Source organism: Rhinolophus ferrumequinum, chromosome X (assembly GCF_004115265.2).
Source record: "Rhinolophus ferrumequinum isolate MPI-CBG mRhiFer1 chromosome X, mRhiFer1_v1.p, whole genome shotgun sequence".
NCBI classification, from domain to species: Eukaryota; Metazoa; Chordata; class Mammalia; order Chiroptera; family Rhinolophidae; genus Rhinolophus; species Rhinolophus ferrumequinum.
In genome coordinates, this window is record NC_046284.1 from 742751 (window position 1) to 756020 (window position 13270).

Here is a 13270-nt window from a genome sequence, read left to right on the forward strand (position 1 = left end):
AATTAGCGAACTGAGAATAGAGTTGACATTATCTTGTGAAACTTGAAGAGCTTAATAAAGCTAGCTATACATACAAAGTAATGAAGTAGAAAAAACAGGTGAATTCTCTGATTCCTGAAATTTGTTAGCTTTTCAATCATTTCCATGGTTTGGTCTATTTTTTAATATAACAGCTTCAATGTTTCAAAGAAAAATTGAAAGTAAACATTGGTAATTATGCAACTCAAATGTCCATTAGAAAGTCATCTTTGGATAAGGTTTTTTCTATTTATTGATATATTCATCTATTTTATACATGGTTGATAGAAACTTCACATATTAAAAAAATTCTCCAAGAAGGAGGAGCAAGGCGTGTCCTTTAGAGTTTTGGAAAAGGAATGTGGGAAGCAAGGAGTGTGGGAAGCAAGAATCAGTTACCGGCGCTGTGTCGGGTGGAGGTGGTGGTAGTGGCGGTGGTGGGAGCTAGGTACCTAGGGTAGTAGGTGGGCCGGGTTGCGCCGGCTCTGGTCCCGACCTTGCCTCCTTCTCCCATTGCGCCGCGGGGCCCACGATGCCGCAGTACCAGACCTGGGAGGAGTTCAGTCGCGCGGCCGAGAAACTCTACCTCGCCGACCCTATGAAGGCACGTGTGGTTCTCAAATATAGACATGCTGATGGGAGTTTGTGTATGAAAGTAACAGATGATTTAGTTTGTTTGGTGTATAGAACAGACCAAGCTCAAGATGTAAAGAAGATTGAGAAATTCCACAGTCAACTAATGCGACTTATGGTAGCCAAGGAATCCCGCAGTGTTGCCATGGAAACAGACTGAAGGGTTTGAAATGAAGACTGTTTGCCACGTTCTTAGAAGTAAATGTCTTTTAACTTTGAGACCGAAAATACTTTATGTAACTAAGTGGGTTATTCAGAAGACCTGAGATCATTTTTTTGTACTTTTTTTTGTTTGTTTTTGTTTTCTTCTCTTTTTCTTTTTGTACTTTTTAAAAAGTGTTTACTTTAGAGAGCTAGGAATGTAAATGCTTTCAGTTAGAAAGCCTTTATTTTTGGAAATTGAACAAGAAATGCATCTATCTCGGAAACTTTGCAGATTATTAGATGCAAGGCAAAATATATTATTATTTCTTTTGGTAAATTTGCATCAGTAATTGAAATTGAGATGTCAAGAAAAGCATATTCTTCCTTAAATTTAGTATATCCATCTTTAAAAAACATTAAATGTAACCAGTTTTGCTGGATTAATAGATTTCTTTTAGAGCATACAATTTGTGCTGTTGATGACCACCAAATATATAATAACTAGAATTTACTGTACAGCAGTATACTGATAATGTACAGTAGTGTCTCGATTGTACCCCAAAGTAATTAGGAAAACCTATGCTTTACCTTAAACTTTCCAAATTTAAACAATATTTTTGAATATAAAGGATTCATAGTATTATCTTGTTGAGCAGACTTACTTTGAATCTAGTTTTCAGTGCCCAAAACACCGAAGAGTTCCTTTAAATGCACGAAGAGAACGATCACTGATGGACTGAAAGCACCATATTACAGAAATATTTGCCATATATTTCCAGTTTCTCAGAAGGGCTATGGATTATGTAAACTGTTAAACCTTTGCATACCTCTCACCTCCCTGCTCATTTCGCTCTTTGCTTAACCAAAGTGTTAAAGCATGACTGGTACAAACTTAATATTTTCCATTAAACCAAAAGTATATTGTTTGATATTTAGCTTATATTTGTAACCTGAATGTAATGTTCACATGTTGATTCGTACATTAAAATATTTTTTGTTAGGAATTTGTCATGTTGAGCAACATTTTAAGATGGAAAGTTCCATTAGCTGTTACAAATTTTGACATGTTTCAGAGAGGTCAGTAAATAAAATGTTATGTGACTAAAAAAAAAAAAAAAGAATCAGTTACCTATCCTTAATGGACATTGTTTATGTCCATTAAGAAATTGTACTGTTTGACTTTCTTTGCATGCATCTTCTCTTTTATATCAGTTCCTTTCATATCCCAGCATCAAGCACAGCCAAGGGATTACACAGAATTGCCGTCTAGTGGCATGATATGGTATTACCACTACTAGAATTCACCTAAATACAGATAACCTGGAGAACTCTGGCCTCTGGGATGATTTTTATATGCAGATTTTGTCTCCTAGCTGAGAATTACATTTATATGAAGACCAGAAGAACAGACAACAAGGGGGCTCTAAGCAACACTGAGGCATAGACTCACCATAGACTGAACGTACTGACCCTCTACATTCTAGGTACTTTGCCAAATCCCATGGTGTACCCTTTAAACCCAACTCTCTTTATAGAATCATAACAGTGCCAGTGTAAGTTCTCTTGATTTTCAGTGGGGGTAATTGAGGGAAAACTGAAAGTATAACTAAATTTAGTGCTAGGGACCCCAAATTTCACCAGGATGACTGTAATGCTTAAAAGAAGAATGTACCACCACAAATTATGTCAAAAAACCCTCAAAATCAAAAAGACAACCCACTGAATGGGAGAATATATTTGCAAGTCATATATCTGATAAGGGGTTGATATCCAAAAATACAGAGGGTGCCAAAAAAATGTATACACATTTTAAGAAAGGAAAACTATTAAAATTGTAATACTCAATATATACTGATAACAAAAGATGAATACAAATCACGTTTGACTTCTGCAATTACAAGAGGTGCTCAAAGTGGTTACCATCAGCGTCCAGACACTTCTGATTATGGGGAACTACTGCTTGAGTAATGTTGACCAAAGTGTCCACTTGTATACATTTTTTTGGCATGCCTGCTATGTAAGAAACTCATACAACTCAGTAATGAAAAAATAAACAATATGATTGAAAAATGGGCAGAGAACATGAAAAGACATTTCTTCATTAAAGACATAGAGATGGCCAACAGACATATGAAAAGATGCTCAATGTCACTGATCATCAGAAAAATACAAATGAAAACCACAATGAGATATCAACTCACTTGTCAGAATGGCTATCATCCATAAATCAACAAACAACAAGTGTTGGCAAGTGTCGTGCGGGGTGTCAGGCGGGGTCTCTGGTCCTGCTCTCCACACAAGAACGCAGGATATGGCTAGGCCAAAAAGGAACACCCACGGAGCCATAGGTAGGGGAGTCACACCACTATACTCTCACTGGTGGCTGGGTTGGAGACACAGGAACCAGGAACAACACAATTCTCAACCCTCACTGTGCCGCTTGCAGACTCAGCCACCATCTTCTTGCTAGCTCCCCCTTTTTCTGCTAGCCTAGCCACAGCAGTTATATTCATGGCCAATGGCTCACTGGTTACAGCTGACGGCCAACTAGCCACAGCTGCTGGCCATTTGATCGCAGTCGATGGCCATTTACTACCTGAGCCAGCACCTTTCTATGTGAGGCCGAGAGCCTGGAAACTGCTTTTTGGGGCTCTGTCCCCACAGCAAGGATGTGGAGAAAAGGGAACCCTCATGCACTGTTGGTAGGACTGCAAACTGGTGCAACTACTATAAAAAACACTATGGAGATTCCTCGAAAAACTACAAATGGATATACCATACAACTCAGAAATTCCACTTCTGGGTTTTATCCAAAGAAAATGAAAACATATTTCTGGTCAAGATGGCAGAATAGGTAAATGCTGTGCTCACCTCCTCTCAGGACCACATCAATTACAACTAAACTACAAAACATCATTGAGAACCTCCTGAAATCTTGCTGAACCGAAGCCCTACAACTATGGACGTGCAGAAGAAGCCACCTCAAGACTGGTAGGAGGGGCAGAGATGCAGAATGGGCTGATCCCACACCCGAGTGTGACCATTAAAAATTGGGAGGGATATTTTGGCTGCAGAGGTTCCCCACCCCTCCCCGAGGAGCAAGGGGTCCCAGCCCCACACCAGGCTCCCCAGCCCAGGATTCCAGTGCTGGGGAGAGAAGTCCCCATAACTTCTGATTGTGAAAACCAGTAGAGATTATGGCTGACTGAGATGGAGGGCGGCTGCGTTCCCAGACCCTCCTCTTAAAGGGCCCACACACAGATTTACTTGATGATGGATTCACTCGCTCTGAGCTCCAGCACTGGGGCAGCAGCTCAAAAGGTGCCAGGGCCATATGGGGAGGAAATGAGTTGTTTGGCCTCAGGACGAGGGCTGGAGGGGCAGCTTTCTCCCGGGAGGAGGAGCTAGCAGAAGATATTGTTTCTTTGTTGAACCGTTCCCCTCCCTGCATGCAGACGCAGGCGGCTGCCACATCTTTGTCTCCACCAAACTGGCTAACACTGTTCATTGGCCCTGATTCCCTGAGACCCTGCCCCACCCAACTTTTGGGCACATCCAAGCTGCTTCCAAGACTTTTCCATACAAACGGCCTGTCTTGGCTCAGGCTGTAGACTTTCCTAAAATCTCTCAAAGGTTCACAAATCCCAGACAATCAGCATCTGGCTTCAGAGTGTCCCGTACCTCTGACTGAGCAGCCCCAAGTCCAGCAGTAGTGACAGTCGGCCTTGGTTGACAGCTTAACTTCTTGAGGCACCTCTAAGCACAGTGTGGGCAGTGGCCATCTATGGATTGCTTTGTGGCTCACATGCCAGGTGTCCTCAGGCAGGGTACAGATTGCAGCTGAACTTGGCCTGTGGCAGGGCCCCTCCCAGGAGGCCAGCTTTGCACTGGTCCAGAGCATTACCCAACTACCTTGTGGAAGGTGATCAATTGATGGATGAATGGATAAATAGGAGGTGACATACACACAATGGAAAATTGCTTGGCCATGGAAGGGAATGTGTTCTCACCATCTGCGGCAGCATGGATGGACCTGGAGAGTATGGTGCTGAGTGAAGTATGTCAGACAGAGAAAGACAAATACCATATGATCTTACTTATATGTGGAATCTAAAGAACAAAATTAACAAAACAGAAACAGACTCATAGATACAGAGAACATTTTAATGGTTGCCAGATGGGAGGGGGTTTGGAGGTATGGGTGAAAAAGGGGAAGGAATTAAGAAATACAAACTCGTAGTTACAAAATAGCCATGGGGATGTAAAGTAAAGCAGGGAATATAGTAAATAATATGATAATAACAATGCATAGTGCCCGTTGAGTACTAGACTAGTCAGGGGGATCACTTCTTAAATTATATAAATGTCTAGCCACTGTGTTATACACCTGAAATTAATATAAAATAATATTGAATGTCAAATGTTATTGAAAAATAGGTGAAGGGGAATAATAGGTCCAAATTTCCAGGTATAAAACAAAGAAGTCATGGGGATGAAATATACAGCTTAGGTAATATAGTCAATAATATTGTGATAGCATGATATGGTGCCAGATGTTTTAAGAGACTGAGGCAAATATCACCTCTTCTCTATGTAAAAGAAAAATTTTAAAACTTAGAGCCTAAAAATAAAATTATGTTTGATTTTAAACCATGTTACTTTCTCCTATTCCCCACCTGAAATAGCCCTAAAGTGACCACAGAACAGGGAGAGCAGTGACCTCACAGTAGATTTTATGATGTCAGATATTCTGTAACCTATAAACATTGTCTCTAGACTACTAGTGTTTCTTTTGTCCCTGCGGCTACACATCACAGCTCTTCCACTTAAGCCAGGATGAAAGCTTTACTTTGGCTCTACCATGTTTTATGTTGGGTTCCTTGCTGTTGTGCTAGTAAGTCATAGACACTTGAACCTCTTTTCTCCTTGAATTTCTAAGACCTATGTCCTGTTCCTCCTTTTCTCCTTGTTTTACTTTTTACTCATTTCCAAACTATTTCATCACCTCTCCTCCAGTTCTTTCTCCTATTTTCCTTTCCCCACTTTCGTTTGTACAATTCCTCTTCCTCTTTTTACATGTATTTCTTCTGCTGTCCCCTTTTCTCTGCACCTTCTCCCCTCTCTTTTATTATCCCCTAATCAGGTGGGACATCTTTTGATACCATTCCTTTTTCTAATTCTAGATTTCCTTCAATAAATACTCAGAGAAGAAGAGGGAAACAGTAGCATCAGGTTGTGATCATGGTACAATACAACACTCATACACACTCACACATACGCAGTCACACATGTGGGGGAATTTAGGCCACATTGGTGCGTAGCAGAAACTTTCTAGCTGAAGCCATCAAATTTAACGGTTAACTCTAAAATCATAAATGTTGTCAACTTTGAGAGAAGAGATTGGTTTTCATGCTGTCTTAACCCTTCCCTCTCCCTATCATACTCTTTGCAGTGCCGCAAACTCAGAAGCAGTGGCTTAGCTCAAGTTCATTGACCCCAAGCATACCGCCATTGGCTATCTTCAATGACATACCATGGCTGGTGTCCATGTCTGGAAATTGCCAGGGCATTGTCCTGAGTCAGTGGTGGATTCTCTCTACAGCTAATTGTCTGCAGAAAATGTGAGTAGGGGCAGAGCCAATGGTCTTGGGTCTAGGGTGAGTGTTGGGTGACATTTCCTTTCAGTACTCCTACTCGTGGATCCTTCCAGAGAAACAGAGTGAAGAACATGTTGATATGAACACTTTTCTGGTCCTGAAGTCAGGTAATAGTCTTGGTCCTACTCCCTAGCTAACATCTTTTCCTCCTTTTCACTCTTACCCTCTCTTTTCTTCTGTCTCTCCTTCCCTACCTTCTTCGTTTCCTCAATAAACAGATATTGTCTTTCTTTGTCAGGCTCAGAACTAAGTTCTGAGGAGTCACAGATGAGGATTTGTTAGCTCTAGTGGGGAATACAGCGTATTTAACAAAATATAAAGGAAGGTGTTCTCTGCTATCTGATGAAATTGGATTTTATCACAAATATAATAAGTAGAAGCTTTTCCATCTTGATTGTGGGCAACATCATTCTACCCATCACTAAGGTCTTAAACTAGAATCTGTCCATGATTATTTAATGTCACATCAACTGAGTTGCAAAATCCTGCTGATTTCTTCCTCCATAATGTCTTTAAGTTCTATTCCTTACCTCACTCCTCACTGCTATGGCTCTATTTCATGTATTCATGATGTTGATTCTGTACCTTAACAGCTCTCCATTGTCTAATCTATGCTCTGTAATTTCTAAAACTGAATGTGAAATCTCTGTCTCTCCTCCCAGAGTTTTTAATAATATGTTTTTTCACAATTGTATGTTACTACCCACTAGAGTTGTACAAAGGTTAGCATTTCTTCCTCCATGGGATTTTGTATTTAACATTTTAGTATGAAAAATATTATACATGTATACAAGTAGAGTTTGCACACTTGATCTTAGCCAAAAGGCTGAGAAGCAATTACAAATAGAGTTTGAATAAGCAGTCCTTCCCTTCCCAATTTCCCAATTTCTTCTTCCCAATAGAAGAAGGTATTAAAAACCAGGCACATAAAGCAACTTTCTCTGGATCAACTATTTGGTAAGGGAGAAGTGGAGCTGTGGAGGAGCCAAAAGCCCAGAACAAGAACTTGCACAGGCACAGTGTGGTACATATCACGCTGTATTCAATAAGTTTCTACAATTAAGGTAATCTTATGTTTTCAAATACAGGTAAAGCTGGGTCATCTCATTCCTTTGACTTTCACATAAGCTGTCAAACAATGCCTTTCATAAGGTGATGTAATGGATACCTTATGTGTTTTTTTTTTAATTTTTAAAGAGCGTATTCTTGTCCCTCTTTCTCTTTCCTTAGGGAGGCTTCACACCTGAACATTTCAGGAATCATTGACTCAGAGAGCATCCTACACAGCCACAAAATCTGCCTCCATCCTAGCTTTGATCCCCAAGTTGAAAAACATCCAGCCAAAGCAGATATAGGCGTGGTCCTTCTGGAAGAGCCTATATATGAGGATGATGTGTCACTATCTCAGGCTCCCAATATTTCCTTGAAGAGTTGTTCTAGCTGTCATTATGAAATATGCCAGGTGTATCAATATCAGAGTAAGTAAAAGGAGCCAGGGTACACTGCTTAATGAGTTTAACTCTAACAATTGGTTTTGCAAAGAAACTAAGTTTCTGTGAAGGTGGCAAAAGTATCTGGAGGAAATATTGAAAATTCTAAATTCCACACCACCCCATTTTATTGCAGGATAAATTGAGGCTAAGAAAGGAAGGGGATGTTCTCAGGGCTAAATCTCTCACCTTTCAGTACAGAACTCTTTTTATTTCCTGGTTAAGGGAGGTGTGGGAGGTTCAGAAAGCACAGTGGAAGAATATATGATCTGAATGGAGAAGAGAAACGTGAGGGGAGAGTGCCTTGGGAAACCTGTGTGATTGATTCAAGATAATATGCCAAATCAAGCCAGAGTTTAGATGGTCTGGGTCTCACAATATCATTCATCATCCATCCCCTCAGGTTACAAGGAGTTTGGAACCACAAAAGTAAAGAAGTTGTCAGTACGACTGCTGGAATTCTCAATGTGCCACCACCAACATTCCCACTTGGCTGAGACTGAGGGCTTGTGCATTCAGAGCCAGCTGCAACAAGACTGTTGGGTATTCATTTCACTAGGGCAACATCAAGAGTGGGAGGGGAAAGTAGAAATGTAGAATTCCACAAATGTGCAGGTAACCTGTAGATAACAGGCCATAGGGAAGTTTGTTCTTTGGTCCCAGGAAAATAAATGAATCTAGGAAGTTTCACTAAATATTTTAAAGGTGTAGAGTTTACCAAAAGGAAGACCTTGGAAACCAATAAGAAATACAAAAAAAAAAAAAAAAAAAAAAAAAAAAAAAAAAAAAAAAAGGATCTATAGATCTTTTTACCTCTATTTTTTTTTTTATATTTTACTTTTCAATATTGCTTGATCTTTCTTTTTTTTTTTTAAATTTATTGGGGTGACAATTCTTAGTAAAATTACGTAGATTTCAGGTGTACAACTCTGTATTACATCATCTATAAATCCCATTGTGTGTTCACCACCCAGAGTCAGTTCTCCTTCCATCATGATATATTTGATGCCCCTTACCCTCATCTCCCACCCCCTTACCCATCCCCCTTACCCTCTGGTAACCACTAAACTATTGTCTGTGTCTGTGAGTTCTTGTTTCTCATTTGTTTGTCTTGTTCTCTTGTTGTTTTTGGTTTATATACCACATATCAGTGAAATCATATGGTTCTCTGCTTTTTCTGTCTCACTTATTTCGCTTAGCATCATACTCTCAAGATCCATCCATGTTGTCACAAATGTTCCTATATCATCTTTTCTTACCACCGAATAGCATTCCATTGTGTATGTATACCACAACTTCTTTATCCATTCATCTATCGAAGGACATTTTGGTTGTTTCCATGTCTTGGCCACCGTAAACAAAGCTGCAATGAACATTGGAGCACACGTGTCTTTATGGATAAATGTTTTCAGATTTTTTTGGTAGATACCCAGGAGAGGGATTGCTGGGTCATGTGGTAATTCTATTCGTAATTTTTTGAGGAACCTCTACACTGCCTTGCATAGCGGCTGCACCAGTCTGCATTCCCACCAACAGTGTATGAGGCTTCCTTTTTTCTCCACAGCCTCTCCAACACTTGTTACTATTTGTCTTGTTGATGATAGCCATTCTGACTGGGGTGAGGTGATATCTCATTGTGGTTTTTATTTGCATTTCTCTGGTGATTAGTGATGTTGAGCATTTTTTTATATGTCTATTTGCCATTTGTATGTCCTCTTTGGAGAAATGTCTCTTCAGGTCCTCTGTCCATTTTTCAATTGGGTTGTTTGTTTTTTTGTTGTTGAGTTTCATGAGTTCCTTGTATATTTTGGATATTAGCCCCTTATCGGAGGCACTGTTTGCAAAAATCTTCTCCCATTCAGTTGGTTGCCTCTTTATTTTGTCGATGGTTTCTTTTGCTGTGCAGAAGCTTTTAAGTTTCATTTAGTCCCATTCGTTTATTTTAGCTTTTACTTCCATTGCCTTTGGAGTCAAATTCATAAAATGGTCTTTGAACCCAAGGTCCATAAGTTTAGTACCTATGTTTTCTTCTAGGCAGTTTATTGTGTCAGGTCTTATGCTTAAGTCTTTGATCCATTTTGAATTAATTTTGGTACATGGTGACAAATAGCAGTCCAGTTTCATTCTTTTGCACGTGGCTATCCAATTCTCCCAGCACCATTTATTGAAGAGGCTGTCTTTCCTCCATTGCATGTTTTTAGCTTCTTTGTCAAAAATTATCTGTCCATATTTATGTGGTTTTCTTTCTGGGTTCTCAATTCTATTCTATTGGTCTATGTGTCTGTTTTTCTGCCAATACCATGCTGTTTTGACGATTGTAGCCCTGTAGTACAAGCTAAAGTCAGGGAGTGTGATACCTCCAGTATTGTTCATTTTTCTTAAGATTGCTTTGGCTATTCGGGGTCTCTTGTGGTTCCAAACAAATCTGGTGATTTTGTGTTCTATTTCTTTAAAAAATGCCATTGGGATTATGATGGGGATTGCATTAAATCTGTATGTTGCTTTGGGTAATATGGCCATTTTAACTATGTTGATTCTTCCAATCCATGAGCACGGAGTGTCTTTCCATTTCTTTGTGTCTTCTTCAATTTCTTTCAAAAATGTCTTACAGTTTTCAGCGTATAGGTCCTTCACATTCTTGGTTAAGTTTATTCCTAGGTATTTTATTCTTTTTCTTGCAATTGCAAAAGGAATTGTTTTTTGTATTTCTTTTTCTGAGATCTCATCGTTATTATATAGGAATGCAATGGACTTTTGTACGTTGATTTTGTAGCCAGCAACTTTACTATATTCGTCGATTGTTTCTAATAGCTTTTTGGTGGAGTCTTTAGGGTTTTCTATATATAGCATCATGTCATCTGCAAAGAGTGACAATTTAACTTCTTCATTCCCAATTTGGATGCCTTTTATTTCTTTCTCTTGCCTGATTGCTCTGGCAAGGACTTCCAACACTATGTTGAAAAGCAGAGGTGATAGGGGACAGCCCTGTCGTGTTCCTGAATGTAGAGCAAAGGGTTTCAGTTTTTCACCATTAATTATGAGATTAGCTGAGGGCTTGTCCATACATGGCCTTTATTACGTTAAGGTATTTTCATTCTATACCTATTTTATTAAGTGTTTTAATCATAAGTGGACGTTGTATCTTGTCAAATGCTTTTTCTGCATCAGTTGATATAACCATATGATTTTTGTCCTTTATTTTGTTTATGTGATGTATCACATTGATGGATTTGCGGATGTTGAACCATCCTTGTGCCCCGGGGATGAACCCCACTTGGTCGTGATGAATAATCTTTTTAATGCATTGTTGTATTTGATTTGCTAGGATTTTGTTTAGGATTTTTGCATCTGAATTCATCAGAGATATTGGTCTGTAGTTTTCTTTTTCTGTGTTGTCCTTACCAGGTTTTGGTATCAGGGTAATGTTGGCCTCATAAAATGAGTCAGGAAGTACTGTCTCTTCTTCAGTTTTTTGGAAGAGTTTGAGCAGGATTGGTATTAGATCCTCTTTGAAGGTTTGGTAGAATTCACTAGTGAAGCCATCTGGTCCCGGACTTTTGCTTTTGGGAAGGTTTTGGATGACTGATTCAATTTCGTTACTGGTGATCGGTCTGTTTAGATTTTCCAGTTCTTCATGGCTCAGCCTTGGAAGGCTATATGTTTCTAAGAACTTGTCCATTTCTTCTAGGTTATTGAATTTGGTGGCATATAGTCCTTCGTAGTATTCCTGGATGATCCTTTGTATTTCTGTGGTGTCCGTGATAACTTCCCCTTTTTCATTTCTGATTTTGTTAATTAGTGTCTTCTCTCTTTTTATCTTAGTGAGTCTAGCCAAGGGTTTGTCAATTTTGTTAATCTTTTCAAAGAACCAGCTCTTTGTCACATTAATTTTTTCTATTGTCCTTTTGTTCTCTATTTCATTTAGTTCTGCTCTGATTTTTGTTATTTCCTTTCTTCTTCTGACCTTGGGTTTCACTTGTTCTTCTTTTTCTAGTTCTTTAAGGTGTAACATGAGGTTATTTATTTGGGATTTTTCTTGTTTCTTGAGATAGGCCTGTAATGATATAAATTTCCCTCTTAAAACTGCTTTCGCTGCATCCCCAAAATTTTGGTAGGATGAATTTTCATTCACTTGTTTCTATGTATCTTTTGATCTCTCCTCTAATTTCTTCTTTGACCCAGTTGTTCTTTAAAAGTATGTTGTTTAATCTCCATGTATTTGTGTTTTTTCCTGCTTTCTTTTTGCAGTTGATATCCAATTTCAAAGCCTTTTGATCAGAGAATATGCTTGGTATGATTTCAATCTTCTTAAATTTGCTGAGGCTGATTTTATGTTCCAATATATGGTCTCTCCTTGAGAATGTTCCATGTACACTAGAAAAGAATGTATAGTCTGATGTTTTAGGATGAAGGGCTCTATATATGTCAATTATGTCCATTTCATCTAATGTGTCATTTAGGGCTGCTATTTCGTTCTTTATTTTCTGTTTGGATGATCTATCCATAGCTGTCAATGATGTATTTAAGTCCCCTAGTATAATTGTGTTTTGGTCAATTTCTCCCTTTAGTTCTGTTAGTAGTTGCTTGGTATATTTCGGTGCTCCCTGATTGGGGGTATAAAATTGATGACTTGTATGTCTTCTTGTTGTATATACCATTATGAAATGTCCATCTTTGTCTCTTGCTATCTTTTTCACCCTGAAGTCTGTTTCATCTGATATCATTATGGCTACACCTGATTTTCTCTGGGTACCATTTGCTTGGAGTGTCAATTTCCACCCTTTCACTTTGAGTCTGTGCTTGTCCTTGTAGCTGAGATGTGTCTCTTGGAGACAGCATATGGTTGGGTTTAGTTTTTGGATCCAATCTGCTACTCTGTGCCTTTTTATTGGTGAGTTCAGTCCATTTACATTTAGGGTGATTATTGATATGTGAGGATTTCCTGTCATTCTATCTTTAGTTTTCTGGTAAGGCTGTGTCTCCATTGTTTCTTTGCCTTTTTGTTGTTGTCTATTATTTCTGTGTGGTGGTATTCCATGATGTTTCCCTCTGTTTCTTCTTTTATTACAGTATATATTTCAGTTCTGGATTTTTTTTTTGAGTGGCTACCCTTAAGTTTATGTAAAAGAAAGTTTGATATCTAGAGTATTCCATTTTCTTCAGCACGCTTACTTTCTCCATTCCCATATTTCGGTTCAGGCCTTTACTCTCCCCCTTTTTATGTTTTGGTTGCCACAAATTGTCCCTGTTGATGGTGGTCGAATAGCCTCCTTTAGTATTTCTTGTAGTGCAGGTCGTATATTTGAAAATGCCCTCAGCTTCTGTATG

At 38.9% G+C, this 13270-nt stretch overlaps 1 protein-coding gene across 1 annotated transcript; it reads left to right on the forward strand.

The window, feature by feature from the left end:
* The first annotated feature begins 424 nt into the window (after nucleotides 1-424).
* LOC117024548 (signal recognition particle 9 kDa protein) lies at nucleotides 425-1679 on the forward strand. Its single transcript, XM_033109933.1, has one exon. The coding sequence runs from the start codon at nucleotides 551-553 to the stop codon at nucleotides 809-811; it is 261 nt and encodes an 86-aa protein (XP_032965824.1). The 5' UTR covers nucleotides 425-550; the 3' UTR covers nucleotides 812-1679.
* The last annotated feature ends 11591 nt before the right edge of the window (nucleotides 1680-13270 follow it).